Here is a 19,304-nt window from a genome sequence, read left to right on the forward strand (position 1 = left end):
TGAAATTATATGGTATTTGTCTTTCTTTTTATGACTTATTTCACCTGGCATAATACCCTCTAGGCCCATCCATGCTGTTGCAAATGGCAAAAATTTTAATTATTTTATGGCTGAGTAATATTTCATTTTATATATATATATATCTGCTTAGGTTGCTTTCATATCGTGGCGACTGTAAATAATGAACATATGGGCCATCTGTGTTTTCGGATTAGTGTTTTTGTTTTCTTTGGGTAACTACCTATAAGTGTAATAGCCGGATCGTATGGTAGTTCTACTTTTAATATTTTGAGGAACCTCCATACTGTTTTCCACAGAGGCTGCACCAACTTACATTCCCACCCACAGTGCACGAGAGTTCCCTTTTCTCTACATCCTGGGGGTGGGGGGTTTGGCCCTTTAAATCATCACCTCGACCAGGGGCTACTCCTCCCCCCATCACCTGGCGGGGTCATAACCTTCTACCAGACTGAGGCAATTCCCAGTGAGTGAGTGAGAGCGTCAGGAACAGCTGATATCCCATCCCTAAAGAGAGGACCTGCCAGAAACTATGCCAAGCATTCGGGATCAGTGGAGAACGAATAGAATTTCTGCACATGGGGCTTTCGATCTATATATGGTCTATATTTACCTATTTGGTCTCTGGTCAGCTTGGAGGCCCACCTTGGGCCACAGTCTTGTCTCATTAGAAGAACGCAGGGCTTCCCTGGTGGCGCAGTGGTTGAGAATCTGCCTGCTAGTGCAGGGGACACGGGTTCGAGCCCTGGTCTGGGAAGATCCCACATGCCGCGGAGCAACTAGGCCTGTGAGCCACAACTACTGAGCCTGCGCGTCTGGAGCCTGTGCTCCGCAACAAGAGAGGCCGCGATAGTGAGAGGCCCGCGCACCACAATGAAGAGTGGCCCCCGCTTGCCACAACTAGAGAAAGCCCTCGCACAGAAACAAAGACCCAGCACAGCCAAAAATAAATAAATAAATTTATTTAAAAAAAAAAAGAAAGAACGTATAGTTGGTGCTTAATAAGAGTCTGTACCATCTCATTCCCGGTAGTGCACCCAGGTCCTTTTCTTTGTCTCTCCAAAGTGTCACCACCCGATCTTTTGAAAGATATGAGTCCCTTCATCATGGGCTAAACCATCACACAAGTTATTTTTTCACACTCAAAAGAGACAAAGGAACCCAGCCTGTAAGATGGAACCTCATTTAAAAACATCCTATGCAGCATCTGAAACGAAGGCTGCCTGGGACCCGGCCCGGTCAGGGCCCAGTCTCGAAGGATCCACCAGAAACTTGCCAACGAGGGCAAAAATGGCAAACTCTCCCAGGACGCTTCAGCAGGACGCTCGTTTTGAAATTTTCCTGGGAAACTTTGCCACGGAGTGCAAATCTAGCTGAAGCTCTACACCTGCCAAATCCTCTAGGCTCTGGGAGCTAGTGTTCATACTCCAAGTCCTGACCTTATCAGATTTAGCCTGATTTATGATGGAGTGCATAAAAACCACTTGTATTTAAAGAGAGCTGTTGACTGACTAGTGGGGGCTCCATGTGAGGATGTGGGACCCTGAGCCCGCATTCTCCTCTGTCGTCCTGTGGGAAGTGTGCCGGATACGGCTACCACTACCATTGTTAATAATATTGGGTTGGCCAAAAAGTTCGTTCGGGTTTGTCTGTAAGATGCTATAATAATAAGAAGGGTGTGGTCGCCTGGTACAGCATTTTATAGTGCCAAGCAGTTTTACTTGCATTATTTTAGTTGGTCCCCACAAGTCTGTGCAGTAGGGGGCTGTCTGAGCACAAGGAAGTTGTCCAAACTCTCTGGGCCTCAGTTTCTCCATCTCTAAACTGATAATAGAGCCTCTTAAGTTATTGTGAGGATTAAATAATGTAACACCCATGAAGCCCTTAAAGAAAATAGCACCTGGCATGTACGAATGTTTTTTTTTTTTTTACAAAGAATTTATTTTATTAGAAATAAAAATGGGACTTCCCTGGTGGTGCAGTGGTTAAGAATCTGCCTGCCAATGCAGGAGACACAGGTTTGAGCCCTGGTCCAGGAAGATCCCACATGCCGCGGAGCAACTAAACCCGTGCACCACAACTACTGAGCCTGCGCTCTAGAGTCCGTGTGCCACAACTACTGAGCCTGCACTCTAGAGCCTGCGTGCCACAACTACAGAAGCCTGCATGCCTAGAGCCTGTGCTCCGCAACAAAGAGAAGCCGTCGCAATGAGAAGCCCGTGCACCGCAACAAAGAGTAGCCCCCGCTTGCCGCAACTAGAGAAAGCCTGCACACAGCAACGAAGACCCAACGCAGCCCAATAAATAAATAAATTTATAAAAAAAAAAAAGAAATAATAAATTGTTATGATGCAGTTATCTGCTAAGTGTTTTTTCTTTTTTTAATTGAAGTTTAATCAATTCACAATGTTGTGTTAGTTTCAGGTGTACAGTAAAGTGATTTAGTTATACATATACATATACCTAGTCTTTTTCAGATTCTTTTCCCATGTAGGTTATTACAGAGTACTGAGTAGAGTTCCCTGTGGTTTATCTATTTTATATACAGTAGTATGTATCTATTAATCCCAAACTCCTAATTTATCCCTCCCTCCCCCACTGCCTTCTTTGATAACCATAAGTTTGTTTTCTATGTCTGTGAGTCTATTTCTGTTTTGTAAATAAATTCATTTGTATCTTTTCTTTTTTTTTAGATTCCAACTAATTTCTTAACAAATGTTTGAAATTACTGATAGGCAATTTTAGTTTCTTTAGGAGAGGAAAGCCAGATTCAGAGGGGCTAAGTTTATGAATAAGATACCTGGGCATCAAGGAAGGAAAACAGAGGAGGACTACCATGCAAATGGGGCCAGACTTTCCCACACTGGATTTCCAACACGAGCCATATAGCATTTGCCTGTCAACTTGGCAACAGAGGAAATACTGAATCTTCAAAAGAAAAAAAAAAAAAGATGAAGGCATAGTATTGCCAAAGAAAGAAATTTTTTTTTAAAAAAGTGCACTTTTCAAACAATTGAACCCTTCTCATCTTTATATTTAGGTCTACATAACCGAGGGATTATCATATTTAGAGATAATTAGGTTTGAAAAAGGTCTCTTTGCTCCGAGCCCTCCACTGAGGGCTTTTGAAGGCCTGCACTGTGCTTGGGGTTTCACATCCACGTGGCCTCCCTCATTTTGGTTATTTCCTCCCCGAACAGGAGTTCAGCTGGCAGAGCCCTCAAAAGCAGAGGAAAGTGTGATCCTGGTGCCTCGGACCCCCTGGTCTCCGCAGGAATGAAGGTCTTTGGGGTTCTCGTGGTCTTTGTCTCCTGCCGTAAGTAGGAACGGCTGAGTGAGCTCAAAGGCGCTGTCCTGTCTGTGTGTCTGTGTGCGGGGTGGCCTCTCCTCAGGTAGCATCAGGTGAGGGGAAGTCAGGTGTCACTCAAAGGGGAATCGGGAGTGGAACGGCCCCCACCGAAGTCCTCCTGCTTCTGTTTCTTCTACAAAATGGGTTGTTCTTGGTGTTGGGATCTCACAGAACGTCTAGAAAATCAAAGGTTGCTAACCATTTGCTGAGAAAGAGGGCATTTGACTATTGTTTCACCACACACACACCATTCAGGAGTCTTTTTTTCATTTGGATGCTAGTTGCCTTTATTTAAAGTCTTGTGGATTCCAGAACAAAAATGCAGACATATATCTAGCTAATTTAGGAATGATTAATTCTCATCAGAAAGCCATTCTTATGGTGACCTATGGAATAATTAGTAATTATAAGTCATTGCTACCAGGAGATCCGCTTACATACCTCTGCAACGTGAAAGAGAACTTACTAGGAAACCGTGTTGGGTTTGTTGGAAAACTCTTTGACTCTTTGGTTTGATTAGATGAGCAGAGATTTGCTCAAATCCAGTTTTCTATCTGTTTCAGCTATGAAGCAATCACTTTGGGCTTCCTAAGTCAAAATGTCAAAAATGGGGTTCCCTTTTCCCTTAGTCAGTGGTGGAATTTACAGTTTTCAAGATCATGATGTTAGAGGCAGGGGACCCATGTGCAGGAAGAGCTGCGGCCCCCATCGTGTACCTCAAGAGCAGTGTCTGAGTGTGGTCCTGCCCTCTCTCCAGGGGCTGCTCCGGCCCCAGAGACCACCCCCAGGCTTTGGCCCCCTCTGCAATGCTTTGTGACAACGAGGCATCCAAAATCACAGTATGAGATGGGAAGGCTCCTGGGAAAATTTCCCCAAACCTCCTGTCTTTGGTTTTCTTCTTCAAGTTCACGTTTTTATTTTATTTTTATTGTAAAAGTAATATCTGCTTATAATTAAAAAGAAAAATACACAGAGTAACAAGAGTATAGAATATGGAGTAACAAGATAAAGCCCCTTCTCATCCTTCCCAGACCCTGATGCTTTTCCTACACTCAGATGTAAGCACTCTTCAGAGTTTGATATACATCCTTCTAGGCCTTTATATACATACATTTCATACATTTCAATAGAAAAGTAATAAACACTTTTTGTAAAAAAAAAAAAATGTATATATATATCAGAGAGCAGAAAAGTATTTAAGATAAATGTTGCCTGTTGTTTTTCTCCACCTACTTCCTCAGTCCCATTGCCTAGTGATATTGCTAAAAGTAGTATGTTTTCAAGACATCATTTAGTTATTATCTCCCTGTCCCTGGGCATGTGGGTAGTCTCCAATTTTTTGATATCACAAATAATGCTGCAGCAAACATCCCTGTATATATATATATGTATACACACACACACACACACACACACACACACACACACACATATATATATATATATATATATATATATATATATATATATATATAAAATTTCCCCCCCCCCCACTTTCCTAAGCATTTTGTAGAAGTAAAAATTGCTAGGTCCATGTGTATTTGCCATTAAAAAAATGGATTGACGACAACTTTTTCTGCCTCTTAAGTATTTTGTTTCTCCTGTGAGGTTGTAAATGCCTGATGGTACTTGCAAGGACTGACATTTCTGGCTTTGAACCTTTCTCATTAATGTTTAACATCAGATCTGAGAGTGTTTCTGCCCAGGATGGTGGTCTTTTACTTTGGGGAGAAGACTGTAGTTGATAGTATTGTCCTGAATGTCATGGAAACTGGGTTCTCATCCTGGGCTAGCGAGACACTAGCTGTGTGACGCGGTAGACATGACCCTATCTTGTCCCCATTAAAGGGGCTGATGCCCAGGCACCACATTTAGGGGTCTCCTGATATCTGAACACTAAGCGCTCTGGCTAGGGGACCTGAAAGCAGCATCTTTCTCATCACATCTTCTCTTCTTCTTTATTTTCTCCTTGGCAGTGATGGCCCCCACCCATGGCAGCTTCTGGCAGTTTCAAAGGATGGTCAAACACATCACAGGGCGGAGCGCCTTTTTCTCAAATTATGGATACGGCTGCTACTGCGGGCTTGGGGGCATAGGGACCCCCGTGGATGACACTGACAGGTGAGTGCAGAGGCTCTGAGGCCTCCTGTCGGTTGATTTGCATTGAAATCCAGGCTTGAAGAGAGAGAGGGTGTTAGGACCCTTGCATTGCAAGGAACCGAAACCAATTCAGGTGAGCCTGAGGGTAAGAAAACAACTGAATGGGAGTGGGAGGGTGGTCTTGAGGAACCCAAGGCTGGGACTGGCTTCCTGTGGCCTATGCAGCTATACAGGGCCCGCATGAGGTTCACTGCTCTGTCACCTTCTGGAAATGCTTGACAATGTTTGGATAAGGGGCCCCTCGTTTTCATGTTGCACCAGGCTTTGCAGATTATGTGGTCAGCCCTGCCCAGAACTCTAGAATGTTCAGCTCTCAGTCTTCATGATAAACGTGGTCTTCTCTCAGGCCTCCAGTTTTTAGGATTACAGATGCAGCAAGACTGACCAACTGTCTCCCAGTCCTAATTCCATTTTCCAGGAAAGAGAATCCAAGTGGCCCAGTTTGGAAAAGTTGTCCATCTGGGTGAGGACACATGGTACAAACTTGGCTGCCAGGCCTGCTTCTAAGGATGGGCGTGGGGGAGGGTGAATTCCCAGAAAAGGTGGAGGTCGGTGTTAATCTGGGGAGGGAACAGGGAGGTAGGAAACAGGATGGTTTGTGTGTCTTTTTATTTGAAGAAATAAGAATCAAAATGTTCCTGGTCACTTTCACCGTAGTGTGGATAAATATATCCCCATAGTAAGGCCTGAATATCACTCCTGGGGCTTGATTCCTCTGGGTTGAGCTCATGAGACCATGGAATGTTCCAGCTGGAAGGACCCCAGAGCCCTTGAGGGGGCCTGACACTGATGAAATGCCCATCACATCCTGAGCCCTGGGATTGGTGGTTTGCATGCAGGGCCTGGTCTAATGCTCCCAGCACATGGCCGAGGCCGTGCCACCATCCCCATTCTACAGGTGACAACGGTGAGGGACCCACCAAGCAAAACAACAGAGCCCAAAGACACACAGCCCTTGAGTGGCAGGGTCAAGATTTGAACCAGAATTTGCCTGTTTCAAAGTCCGGGCCCTTTGACACTCTGTGCCTCCCCTTCCAAGTCCCGTGGCTGATGAGAATTTTAACACTATTAGCCAACGATGACCAACGGCAAAGAGCCCACGTGTGGATGGGGATGGTGAGTGAGGAAGACAGAGCGTCCGGCCCAGGACATCGGCCGGAAGCTGATCCTTTTCCTGTCTTAGAATCCAGCCCCAGATCTCTGTGTTCCTGCCACTCAGACATGGTGGAAGAGGTGGGCCGAGACCGTCCCCCAGCTGTTTTCTCTCCTCCAGTGCTCTCCCCTCCCGGCACGCCCACCCCTCCCCTGGCCAACCCTGAGCCTCAAGAGAGCAAAGACTGAAGGATTATGCCTGATGTGCTGACCCTTGTCTGCTCAGAGCCTCTCCCAGGGCTGGGCACATATTCAGTGCTCAGTCAAAAGTCATTAAATGAATGAATAAATTATGGGCACCTAGATTTGAGTCCTGACTCTATCATCTTCCAGCCGTATGATTTTGGGAAATTCACCTCTGGATCTCATTTCCTCTCCTATAAAATGGGGTCAAGGACTGCACGTCCTAGGGTTACTGTGCGGAGCTCATGAGTCAGCAGTAGGTACAGGAGGGCTCGTTTTGTGATTTTAATATCATCAGGAAGTTACCTCCCTGCCTTCCGCACCTTCTCACTCAGGGGGTGGGGGGGTGGGGGGGGAGGAGGCATGTGAATCCTTTCCAGCCAGTTCCCCAGGGCCACCCTCAGGAAAGCTCTCATCTCCCTCCATCTAGCCCCCAGGTGCTGCCTGGCCCACGACTGCTGCTACGAGAAACTGAAGCGGCTCAGCTGCCAGCCCGTGTTGAACGGCTACCAGTTCCACGTGGCCAACAGGACCGTGATCTGTGAGTTGCCTTCTCTGTAGGGAATGTCTCTGAAACTGGGCCTTTCCTTAAGGTCAGCTTTGTGGACCCAGAGAACTTTGGGGAAATGAGATTTTTTTCCAAGTGCTTTGGGATGGAGAGCTGTAATTCCGAGAATCAGAGCTTCCGGAGAGTCCTGGCCCGGTCCCTCCCTGGTCCCCGTTCGCAGCTGTGCCCCCAGCTCCCTCCAGAGGCGGGGTGCAGGGCACAGCACCCCCGCCCCCGCCCGGGGGTCTTGCATGTGCTCGATAAATAGTTGCTGACTCGGGAGTACAGTGAATTCTGCAGCTTCGCCTGGCAGCTGCTGCTGTTGAGAAGCTTCTTCCCGATGTCTGTCATGTGTTAACAAAGCAGCTCAGCTGTCGTTCAGCTGAACAAATATTTGTGAAGGGTGATTGCGTGCCAAGCACTGGGATAAGTGTGGGGGCGGAGAGGGGGGACACCAAAGTCAATAGGAGGGGGACGGGGAAGGGAACCCACGTGTCATGGAGGCCATTCAAGGAAGAGGGCCAAGGACAGAGTGGGCGAGTACTGAGTGTCCAGCGTGTGGGGAGGGGCCCCTGATCTCCCAGAGCATGTCCTGGGGCTGCTGGGTGTGTAGGGTAAGTTGGATCTAAAGAACAAGTCCATTTGCAGGTGCTGGGCCACGACCTTGTCGTGAACGCCATTCATTTCGGCGGAACCGGTGGTTTGAATGCCCCTTCGAATGTGTGGCTCGCCTTCCGCTTGGCCTTGGGGAGTTGCGTGAATCGCCGTCCTCCCCTTGTGTGTTTATTCAGAGCTGTGAGTGTGTCTTGAAGATCGTCTGTCTTCTCCCGAGGCCGGGGGACCGCCTCCCTTCCACTTATCTCCCAGAGTCCCCAGCCAGTGCTCCGGCTTAGGACACACTGAGCGTTAAGATGGTGCAGTCTCCCTGGTCCCAGTGGTGAAACATGGCTCAAGGCCCTGCAGACAGGAGACCAGCTTCAGCGCAGTCTGCTTCTCGGCCCCCCCAAGCACACCACCGATGGGGAGGGAACCCCCTTTTTCTTATGTGAGCTCAAGGAGACTTCCTGTGTTGGAGCTCTCTGGCTGTGACCATCCTCAGGCCTAAAGCAAGGCGTCCCCTCTGTGAGGCCCCCAAGGCCATGTCCAGGAGATGGGGAGGGATCAGGGTCTAGTGGAGGGGTGGGGGAGGGGGAGACTGGAGGAGGTTGTCCCCAAAGGATTGTTTGCTTTGGCACGTGATGCCCTCTGGAGGCCAGGGACCAAGTTTCTGACCTCTCTTCCCACCCCTCTTGGCTCCACATGGTGGAAGGCAGGGGCCAAGCCTGACGGTCGGTTGGTGGCGGAGAGGCACACAGAAAAGCTGCCCCTGACTCTTCTCAGCCCAGCTCATGGTCTCACTTTCACATGGTTTCTTCTCACCTCTTTTCGCCTTGATCTTAACATCTGTCATGTTAAGTGTTACCTTAGAATGGTTGAAAAGCATCACTTTGAGAGAAAATATGCTCTAAGAGCTCTCTCCTCTGATGCCCCTGTAAATCGCAGGGACCAAGGAAGGAGGGAAACGGTGTTCCGAGGAGGGAAGTGGAATTTCAGTCAGTGCAAAGGACCTTCCCGCCCTGTGGTCTCAGGCCCAGGCCAAGCCTCTGCCCGTGCTCCTGTGTCACGGGAGCCAGCCTGGGCTCTCTGCACCTGGAACAGCTCCCTTATCAAACCTCTTCACCCTCCCAGGTGGGGACCAGAGCTGCAGCCCAGGACCCCAGGAAATGGAGGAGAGTGACCTGGGGGCAGAGGCTGGAGCCCCAGGAGGTGGCACAGGAAGCGTTCTCTGCTTGGCACATCAGGCTGGGGGGCGGTGAGAGGTGCAGGCAGGGGCCGGGCCCTGCTTTCTGCAGATGCTGGCGCCTGCCAAGCAACAGAAGCCAGTTGCTCCCGAAGCTTGACCAGGGCTCCCAGAGTCCAACACCTTGCTTAGGGAGTTAGCATGGAGAGATGCTGCCCCATCCTCACCAGGCCATCAGCATCCCCTCCTCGGCTGACCCGGCTAGTGAGGACCAGGCTGACGCCCCTGTTGTCCCTGCCCCCACCTTGCCAAACCCCTATTCCAGGAACAGGACTGGGGGCTGGGTCATCTGGCATCTAGTCCTGAGTCTGCTTCCACTGTGTGCTGAGACCCCAAGTGAACCCCACACACATCCATTCACTTGCCCAGTATCAACTGAGCACCCATTGGGTGCCCATCCAGGGCCAGTGCTGTGCCAGGGCCAGGGGCACAGAACAAGGCAGCCAGCCCCAGGCCCTGCTGTCCTGGCCTTCTCCAGAGCTGAAAGTGCCCTTGGAGACCATCCAAACCAAACCCTCATTGTAGCAATGGGGAGACTGAGACCCAGAGATGGGGAAGGGTTTGATCCAAGGTAACAGGCAAGATTAAAACTCATACGTCTTGAGACTTTCCAGTGCTCTGGAACACACTGCTGGCCTGAGTTTTCTAGGCCTCAGTTTCTCCATCCATAAAATAGGTGCACTAACAACAGCTACAGTTCATGAGCATCTGACAGATGCTTTACACTCAGCACTGTGAATCCGTGAGAAACTTTTGAGGTGGACATTATTCTCCCCATTATCAAGGAGGACCCCAAGGCTCAGAGAGGTTAAGTGAGATGGCCAAGGCCACACAGCCAGGGAAAGAAGAGTTGGGATTCAGGCCCAGGTCATCTGACCCCCGCTGGTGCTCCTGCCTCCCACCACCCTCCCCAGTGGCATGGGGCCGCTGGGAGGGCGAGGGGGCTCCTCTTGACTGGGGGCTCACACAAATGCAAGTCTTATTATCTACAACAGGCATGTCAGAATGTTCAGCCCTGGCCCAAGGGGCAAAGAAGAACAGAAGGAGCTTGCCCCTCTGCAAGGCCCCAGATCTTTCTGTTCTAGCTCTATGTACCCTGCTAAGAGGCCCAGAGACAGCACACGCTTTGGAGTCAGGCAGAGCTAGGCCTGCATCCCAGCTTCACCTTTTCTAGCTGGATAATTGCACAACCCCCCTGGGCCTTAGTCTCCTCATCTGTAAAATGGAGATACTAATCAGAACTTCATAAGGTCACTAAAGGACTGACTAAAGTAACCCAGCTCAGAGCAGGTGCTTAGTTGGTTGATGCCCCTCCTTTTAGAAGTTGAGATTTCTTTCGTTTATTCTCAGTTTCCTTTTCCCCTTTACTTTGTGGGAAAGCACTGGGAGTTTTCTTTAGTACTGTTGAGAGATTTCTTGGAAGCATCTCCTCTGCATTTGCCTCCCCTTGAGCTAATGTTATTAACCCCTTATAGGATAAAAGCTCGCCCCCTCTACCCCCGGTTATACTGCAATTCAAGGAGCTGCCTTGCAAGGGTTAACCACCTCCCCAGCCTTCAAGTTCTGAAATCCCGCACCCAAGCCTGGTCTCAGGTTGCCTAGCAACCAGTGGCTGCTCCGGGATGCAGTTGGTGTGAGCAGGGAAGGGAAAGGAGAAAAACAACTTGGTCTGCCCATGTCTCTAAATGTCACCGGGAGCTCAGTGCAGAGAAAGGCCTGGAACCCAAGCCCTGGGGCCAATTTGCCGAGTGGCAAAGGCTCCCCTCAGGTAACCAGGGAGGTCATTAGCCCTCTGTTGAGTGGGCTTACGTAAGTACTTGGCATTCGCAAGGGATTTTAAGATCTGCCAGTGGTGATGCCCCCTCCACCCACACATGAATGCATCTGTAGTGCAGCGGGGAGCCCGGCCGTGGGCAGCAGAGCCCAGGTTCCAGCCAGAGGTACCACTATCACCTCCATCTCTGAGCCTGTGACTTCTCCCTCTGCCAAAGGGGGAGGGTGAAGCAGGTAACCATTGGAATTTGTAGTTTGCAAAGATCTTTCTCCTTTGCTTCTGAGTTTCCTCCTCACAACACCTCCGCTCGCTGACACATCACCCATTTCCTCTCCTAGCATCTGTCTCAACCTGACATCATCTCATTTTCTTGTTTACTTATTTGTTTATTTATGCATTGATTCTCCCCTCAACTGGAATGTGAATTCCAGGAGAGCAGGGAGCACTTGTTGGGGGCGGCGCTTATCCTCATAAGGCCACAGAGGATGCCCAGAGCTATGCAGTGTGGGGTCCGCTTGCTCAGACCTGTACCTCCGCACCTCCTAGCCAAAGGGCAGGCACGGGTTAGGAACTCAATACCTGTTTGTCTGATGAGTGAGTGAATGAAAAAAATTCATGAAATAGTCAATGCAAGCACCCGTACCCTCATTTGAAAGCCGAGGAACAACTTTCCTGCCATGCTAGAATATGCAGGCGGCAGATCTGGACCGAGAAACCGACTCCCTGTTTCTTGGGACGGGGGCTTCATTCACTGCCCCGCAGGCCATGTAAGCCCAGCTAGTATGGCAGTAGCAAACTGGGATGGAGCGTTTATAGCGTGTTTGGGGCTGAAGATCTGCAATGAAAAGACAAACTCCTTGCCTGTGTGCAGGGAGAGAGACAGCCCATAAAATATTCAGAAAGAAAGATACACTTAGGTAGTGACAAGTGCTATGAAGCATCTAAAATAAGGCCACAAGCTAAAGGATGAGGATGGCAGTGGGTGGAAGGGCGGGGGCTGTGGGTGCGCGGGGAGGATGGCTACTTTATGTGGCTGTAGAAGGCCTCTCTAAGGAGGTGGCATTTAGCTAGTGGGGAAGGAGACGAGGGGCTGGGGGGTGGGCGTCCCACCAGGAATGAGTCCGGTGGGGCCTGGCCATGGGGTGAGGGGCTCACCTTCTCCTTCGGTCGCAGGGGGAAGCATTAAAGCAGGAAGTGATCTGCTCAGATTTTGCTTTAGAAAGATCACTCTGGGGCTTCCCTGGTGGCGCAGTGGTTGAGAATCTACCTGCCAATGCAGGGGACACGGGTTCGAGCCCTGGTCTGGGAAGATCCCACATGCCGCGGAGCAACTAGGCCCGTGAGCCAAAATTACTGAGCCTGCGCATCTGGAGCCTGTGCTCCGCAACAAGAGAGGCCGCGATAGTGAGAGGCCCGCGCACCGCGATGAAGAGTGGCCCCCGCTTGCCACAACTAGAGAAAGCCCTCGCACAGAAACGAAGACCCAACACAGCCAAAAATAAATAAATAAATTAATTAATTAATTAATTATTTTTTAAAAAATAATCACTCTGGCCCCTGTACAGAGAAGTTGGGGAGCAGGGGAAGAAACGGGGAGCCACTAGTGGGGTGTTTCAGTAGCACTGGGGAGAAGCGATCATTGCACAGATCGATAGCTGGGGAGAAGTGTCAGACGCTGCGTGTGTTTGGGAGGTAGATTGACGGGACCTGCTGATGGATTAGATGTGGGGTTTGAAGGTAAGGGAGGCTGACGCTGAGGTTCATGGTCTGAGCAGCCACGCATGGTGGTGCATCTACGAGCTTGTGCCGATGGGGGAGAGCAGACTCTGCAGACACAGCAGGAGCCTGGCATGAGCCATGTTGGGTTTGAGATGCATATCAGACACCCAAGAGGGAGTCACGTGAACACAAGCCTGTTGGCATCTAGAGCTCAAAGGAGATGTCTAGGCTGCGGTGAGAACTGGAGAGTCGGCAGTGCTCGGAGGTATTTAGAGCTCTGAGCTTTAAAACAAGAGCTCCCAAGGAGAGGGTTTAGAGACCAGGTCGGAGGCCGGGCACAGACAGGTAGCAGCCTGGCAGGCAGTCTGGGTTAGCCCAGGCAGGAATGTGGACCTTCTTGCTTTGTCTCACTGGTGGAGGTATATTTCATGGAATGAGAAAGCATATCCTAAAACTGTCAGTTCCATTCTTCATGCCTCAGTTTCCCCATCAGCAGATTGGAAGATGCAGGATCTGGGCTTAGGCTTGTTTTTAAAAGATGACTTCCAAACATGGCATTTCTTGGCCCAGGGCTGCCAAGGCCCATGACTGGCCTGATGTTACAATGGCTGTGGGATGTCCACAGCAATAGACCGCTGCTCCAGGTCGGTCCTGACAGGCTGCACCCTGGGCAAGCTGTTAGACGTAGAACTGAACAGGAGAGAATTATACTCCACACTTTGGAAAAGACCTGAAGACAAAGCAAGAAAGGGGGTGGTGAGAAAGGAAGAAGGAGGTTTGGTGAATTGAGATGGAAGAAAGAAGAGATGTTAAAGAAGAGGAACAGGAGACAAAGAGATAAACAGAAAGGGAGAAGGATGAGAAAGAGGAAAGGGTGAGAAAAGTGCCTCACTTCCAGTTTCCAGAGAAGCAGCACCCGGGTAAGTGACAGCACCAGGTGCCAGGCCCTCTGGGAGGGAAGCGAGGTTGGATGGGGCAGGGCCCTTTGCCCAAGTAGCCCTGGGCCCAACCAAGGGCAGCAGCCAAACAACCTGGTGAGCCCCTGCAGACCATGGCGGCTGCCAGGGGAGGGCAGCAAGGGGCATGCTGGGCAGAGGTGACAGACCTGGGCTTGGAGGGAACGGAGGCTCTCAGGGAGTCCCTGCGGGAGCTGGGGCCTGATGGGTCTTGAAGGATTGTCACAGATGGAGAAGGGAGAGCGCGAAGGCAAAGGTGATCCAGACGCCAGGAACAGTGGGAGCGGCGGGAACCATCCCTGGCACATTTCCTGAGGGTGAGTGGAGAGGTACAGCTGAGGCGTAGGGTGGGTGTCAACATGTCTTGAGAAATCCAGGCTCCAGTGGGATGTGGGAGGACAGCTTCCTGCAGGAATTGTAGACTTCGGAGAGGGGGAAAGGCAAACAAACAGATGATAGCCAGCACTGGTCCAGCTTCAAAGGGCCCTTCTTTTTCCAACGTGTGAAGCTAAGGGTGCACCATCGTCATAATAACAAGCATTTATAGAGGCCTCTCTGTGTTCTGAGCACATCCAGACCACTCCATCTGTAACGACAACAGTGAAAATCCTCACGACGATCCTGTGAAGTAGACACCATTATTTATTTTTGATACTATTGCTTTTATCACCATTTTATAAATGATACTGAAACTAACTTGCCCAGGGCCAACACATCAGGGAGTCTGGCCACCTCACTTCCTCACCCCCCCCAACCCTCAAAAGAGAGTGGAAATGGGGTGGAGCTATCTAGAAGGAGGCTGCCTTAGACATCCCCTACACACACACACGCACGCACGCACGCATGCATGCACACGCACACGCATATGCACCCATGCACAGAGCACTATAACTCTGACTACTAAATAAAAGATCCGGGGCTTCCCTGGTGGCGCAGTGGTTGAGAATCTGCCTGCCAGTGCAGGGGACACAGGTTCGAGCCCTGGTCTGGGAGGATCCCACATGCCGTGGAGCAACTAAGCCCGTGAGCCACAACTACTGAGCCTGCGCATCTGGAGCCTGTGCTCTGCAAAGGGAGAGGCCACGATGGTGAGAGGCCCGCGCACCGCGATGAAGAGCGGCCCCCGTTCACCGCAACTGGAGAAAGCCCTCGCACAGAAACGAAGACCCAACACAGCCAAAAATAAATAAATAAATAAATAAATAAGTGAAATTCTTTAAATAAAAGATCCCCATCTAATGGTCACTTGGCCACGGTGCAGGCACTCAATCCCAAAGGCCCATTGAGGCTTCATTCACTTATTCAATGACTGTTGAGCATCTACTATGTGCCAGCATAGTATCCCAGCTGGGGATACTGGGAGGGACAGGACAGAAAAAGCCCCAGTCTCACAGAGCTTACACTTTGTTGATGAGAGACAGACACAAACAAGTAAACAAATAAGAGAAATAAGAGATGTGAAAAGTACGGTGAATCAAACAAATGGGGATGTGAGGGAGAGTGGCTGGAGAAGCTTTAGAAGGAGTGGGCAGGGAGAGCCTCTCTGAAGAGAGGAAATTTGACCAAGACCCAAAGGTGTGGTGGATCCAGCCACTTAAAACTGCCGGAGAGAAGTGTTTCAGACAAAGAGAGTAGCAAGTGCAAAGGTCCTGGGACAAGACCAAACAAGACACGTGACATAAGGAGGCCATTGGTCCTGGAGCAGAGTGAAGGTGAGAGAGTGGAGGTCTGTGAGGATGGAGAGGTTGGCAGGGGCCCCATCATGGCAAGCCTGCTTTGGAGTCCATGGCAAGGACTTGGGATGTCTTCGCCCAAATAGTAGGAAACCACAGCAGGGCTTTCAGCAAGAGAGTGACCCTAATTCAAGTTACATTTAAAGATGGTCTCGGACTTCCCTGGTGGCGCAGTGGTTGAGAATCCGCCTGCCAATGCAGGGGACAGGGATTCGAGCCCTGGTCCAGGAAGATCCCACATGCCGCAGAGCAACTAAGCCTGCGAGCCATAACTACTGAGCCCGCGCGCCTAGAGCCCGTGCTCCACAACAAGAGAAGCCACCGCAATGAGAAGCCCGCGCACCGCAACGAAGAGTAGCCCCCACTCGCCGCAACTAGAGAAAGCCCGTGTGCAGCAACGAAAACCCAGCGCAGCCAGAAATAAATAAAATTTTTAAAAACATCTTAAAGACAGTCCCTGTTTATTTCCTTCCATTAGGGCGGAATTGCTGGTGATGACAGGGATTGGGATTGTGGCCAAGAAGATGGAGAGAAGAGAGCAGAGTGAAATATTGTAAACATAGAGACATCAATGGAACTTTGGGTGGATGGGCTGTGAAAGTGAAAGGGGGGCAGGAATCAAGGTTGGCTGCTAGTTTTCTGGCTTGAGTGGGAGGTGGTGCCATTTCCCAAGCCGAGAGTGTGGGTGGAGGACCAGCTCAGTGGGCGGGGGTGGGGTGGGTGGAAGGGGACACTTACATCAAGAGCTTCCTTTGGGGCGCCTTACATTGAAGATGCCTGCGACATCCAGGTGAGATGCCAGGTAAGCTGTTGGAAGGAGGAGCTGAGTTCTGAAAAAATAGGTTTCGTGTCCTTGGCCTGGGTGCACTAACCCAGGACCCCTCTGTGCAGCTCACACCTGCTTGTTCTCTTGTTTCCTTCCAGGCTTCTCCTTGGGGCATGTCCAGGTGTGGTGGGGGAACGGCTTGTGGACAAAAGAAAAGAACTCCCAGTTCCTTTCCTTTCTATTTTCAACCCTTGACCCCTTGCAGCGAGCTCCCAGTTCTCCCCGACTTTAGAATCAAACCCTGAGGGTGGATGGAAGCCCCCTGTGACCCTCTGTCTCCCTTCAGTTGAATGCGCCCTTGGAGCTGGTGTCGGCTGCCTCTGTGGGCTAAGGGCCGGCGAGTGTGACACGCAATCTGCTTCGAAGAGAACCTGCCCAAACTTCAAGCAGTTCTTCTCCAGCTGGCCCTGCTGCGGCAGGCGCAAACTCCAATGCTAGTGAGGCCGCGGGTCCCTGGTCGGTCTGGTCTGGGATACTCCTTTGTCACTCGGCATCAGAGGGCTGGAGATCAACAGTGGAAAAGACAGGATCCTGGCTTTCTATGGAGGGAGACAGACCATCAACATACACATAAATAAACAGTACATTCCAATCGCAGTAAAGCGCTAGGAAGCAATAAAACAAGGTGACAGGGTAGAGAGATGTCGCCTACCCCCATCCCGGGAAATTTCCAGGAGGGGAAGGGGCCCAGGATCCGCCTTAAACTCTCCCTCCATCCCCACCTCAAAATCAGGATACAGGGCGGACTTGGGAACCAGACCCACAGCCCAGATCCAGCCGGAGCCAAGCAGGGATCCTGGAAAACAAGGTCTTGGCCACATGCCAAGGACCCGAGACTCACACTTGGACTCTGTTTCTCATTTGCTGGAGTTCTGCCTTCTCCAGAAAACCCCGAGGTAGGAAAAAGTCGATTCCATTTTCACCTCCCAAGAGACAGAGCATGAGAACATCAGCTCCCACGGCTGCCACCTGGATGTCACGCCGGGAAGATAACAAAGAAATGAAGAAAGAGGGCAAGGGAGAGGGAACTGGGGGTATCCAAGATTTCGGTCCACATTTAGAAGCCCCTGGTTATAAGGCGTAAATTCTACTAAATGTTAAAGTGATCCAGTCAGGGTGGATGCTGATCTTTCTGATGCCCGGGTGTAGATTGCAAAAATGACCACAACTGTTCTTACCTCTCTGTATCCTCACGTCTCACGATGTAATGCTCAGCTTTTCCCATCAAGCGGTAGACTGTTTTCCCCACCCCTGAATCTGAACTCTGAACTGGCCTTGTGAATTACTGTGGTCAATAGAACATGGTGGAAGTGATGGTCCACCAGTTTGCCAGCAAGGTGTCTGGAGGCCCAACGCACGTCCCCTCTTTCTCGGAAACGCCTGCCACTGCCATGAGAAGCACCCTGGGCCCACCTGCAGGAGGGCAGGAGCCCACCTGGATCAGGGTCGTCAGGCCAGCTGTCTGGCTGAGGACCTCAGACCTGTGAGAGCACTTGGCAGGGATCAGCAAAGCCAGCTCACGGCTGACCACAGACACCAGAGAACCTCGCTGAGACCAAAACAAAAGCCCAGCTGAGCCCCAGCTAAACCACCACCTTGCAGAAGTGCAAGCTAAATAACGGGCCTGTTTAATGTCCTTAAGTTTTGATGTGGTTTGCCATGCGGTGTAACTCACTGATGTCATTGGTCTTCACTACCCGAGGCTCTGGGGTTCTCAGCACTGTGCCGAGCTTGGAGGCCACATGAACAGCGTGGACGTGCCCCTGCCCCTTACCTGACAGGCTTGGGAGGAGAAAGGCCATCCTCATGCAATACTGGAGAACACACAGAGGCTGTAATCACTCAGTCATCCAACAAACGTTCATTGAGCCTCTGCTAGGCGGCAGGCACAGAGCTGGGCAGTAGGGATTCAGAGGCTTAAAGAAAACAAACAGAGAATCAGGTGTAAATATCCTGGGGAGAAAGTTGAGAGCCAGAGCAGCTTTTAGAAGTTCAAGTTCAGACACTTACAATCTGGATTGAGTGACGCTGTCATGGGTGTGAAGACAGAAAGGGAAGCCAGAGGTGGGTGGTCAACAGAGGGTCTGGGAACTAGGGCTCCGGGGCTCTGCCTGGCTCAGCTGGCAGGTCACAGAGGAAACTGGTCTGTTTTCCCACCTGCCCACGTGCTGTAGTAATTACTACTGCAGAAGGAAGCCTGGGGTTGATGGGCGTCACGGTTAAGGTTGTATAAGGCGGTAAGGGGAGTGACCATGGAAAGGCAGGCATGGAACCAGGGTGGCAGGGCCCAAGCCAGGCACCTCCCCTCCTTGGGGACTCCGGACCACAACAGAGACCAGCTCAGGACTGGCCAAATGACACAGTGGAGGGAGGGAGGCCAGGGCTGGGCTCAGCGTGGGGGCAGGGATTTCAGTGTGAGATCCAGGCCATGGTCCACTGCCTGGGCCTCCGATTCTAATCTGTAAAATGGGGCCCGTGGTGGTATCGAACTGCTCACGTCGATGTCCTGATTCTGGGAGGACAGGATGGTGGTGGGACTGTGGAGGGATGCCGTTGGCTTTCATTGGGAAAGCCCGCTCTCCTGGAAGGGCGATCATTCATCGCCTCAACAAATCCACATCGAGGGCCTGCTGCAAGCCAGGCCCTGTGCTAAAGCAGAGAAATAAAGCTGCATCCGACTCCAAGTTGCTCTCAGATCAGGCAGAAGGCAAGTCAGCGGGTGATTACAAGGCAGGCTGGGAGATGCTGGAATTGGGGTCAGCTCAGGGAGCAACGACCACCATCAGGGCAGGGGGTCAGCATTCCCCGAGGAATGCTGAGGGTCTGACGTCTCACCTGAGAGCTGAAGATGAGGAGGAGTTGGGGTAGCCAAGTGAGGTAGAGGGATGGAAGGTGATTCAACAAACCTGCTCGAAAGCGCCACTGCCACCAGTCTCCCCCCGGATCAGCTGAAGGGCCGTCCTCCATGTTTGCCCCTCCCCCAAGCCAAAAACATGCATGTCAAATTCTTTTTCTCATATCCCATATCTAATGTGTTGGCACCTTCA

General features: G+C 50.8%; 1 protein-coding gene across 1 annotated transcript; it reads left to right on the forward strand.

Annotated features, from left to right (window-relative positions):
- The first annotated feature begins 2,346 nt into the window (after nucleotides 1-2,346).
- PLA2G2C (phospholipase A2 group IIC) lies at nucleotides 2,347-18,905 on the forward strand. Its single transcript, XM_082449911.1, has 4 exons — nucleotides 2,347-3,334; nucleotides 5,344-5,488; nucleotides 7,300-7,403; nucleotides 16,544-18,905. Exons 1-4 carry the CDS (start codon nucleotides 3,295-3,297, stop codon nucleotides 16,693-16,695), a joined length of 441 nt encoding a protein of 146 aa, XP_082306037.1. The 5' UTR covers nucleotides 2,347-3,294; the 3' UTR covers nucleotides 16,696-18,905.
- Nucleotides 18,906-19,304: the final 399 nt, after the last annotated feature.

The sequence above is a fragment of the Balaenoptera physalus genome (assembly GCF_965194825.1).
Source record: "Balaenoptera physalus genome assembly, chromosome: 1".
Lineage (NCBI taxonomy): Eukaryota > Metazoa > Chordata > Mammalia > Artiodactyla > Balaenopteridae > Balaenoptera > Balaenoptera physalus.

Bases quoted from the DNA above. Each gene is read 5' to 3' on its own strand.
- PLA2G2C (XM_082449911.1), top strand. From the start codon at position 3,295: ATGAAGGTCTTTGGGGTTCTCGTGGTCTTTGTCTCCTGCC. The intron at 5,489-7,299 runs GTGAGTGCAGAG...TCTAGCCCCCAG, and splicing joins CCCGTGGATGACACTGACAG to GTGCTGCCTGGCCCACGACT. The intron at 7,404-16,543 runs GTGAGTTGCCTT...GTCTCCCTTCAG, and splicing joins GGCCAACAGGACCGTGATCT to TTGAATGCGCCCTTGGAGCT.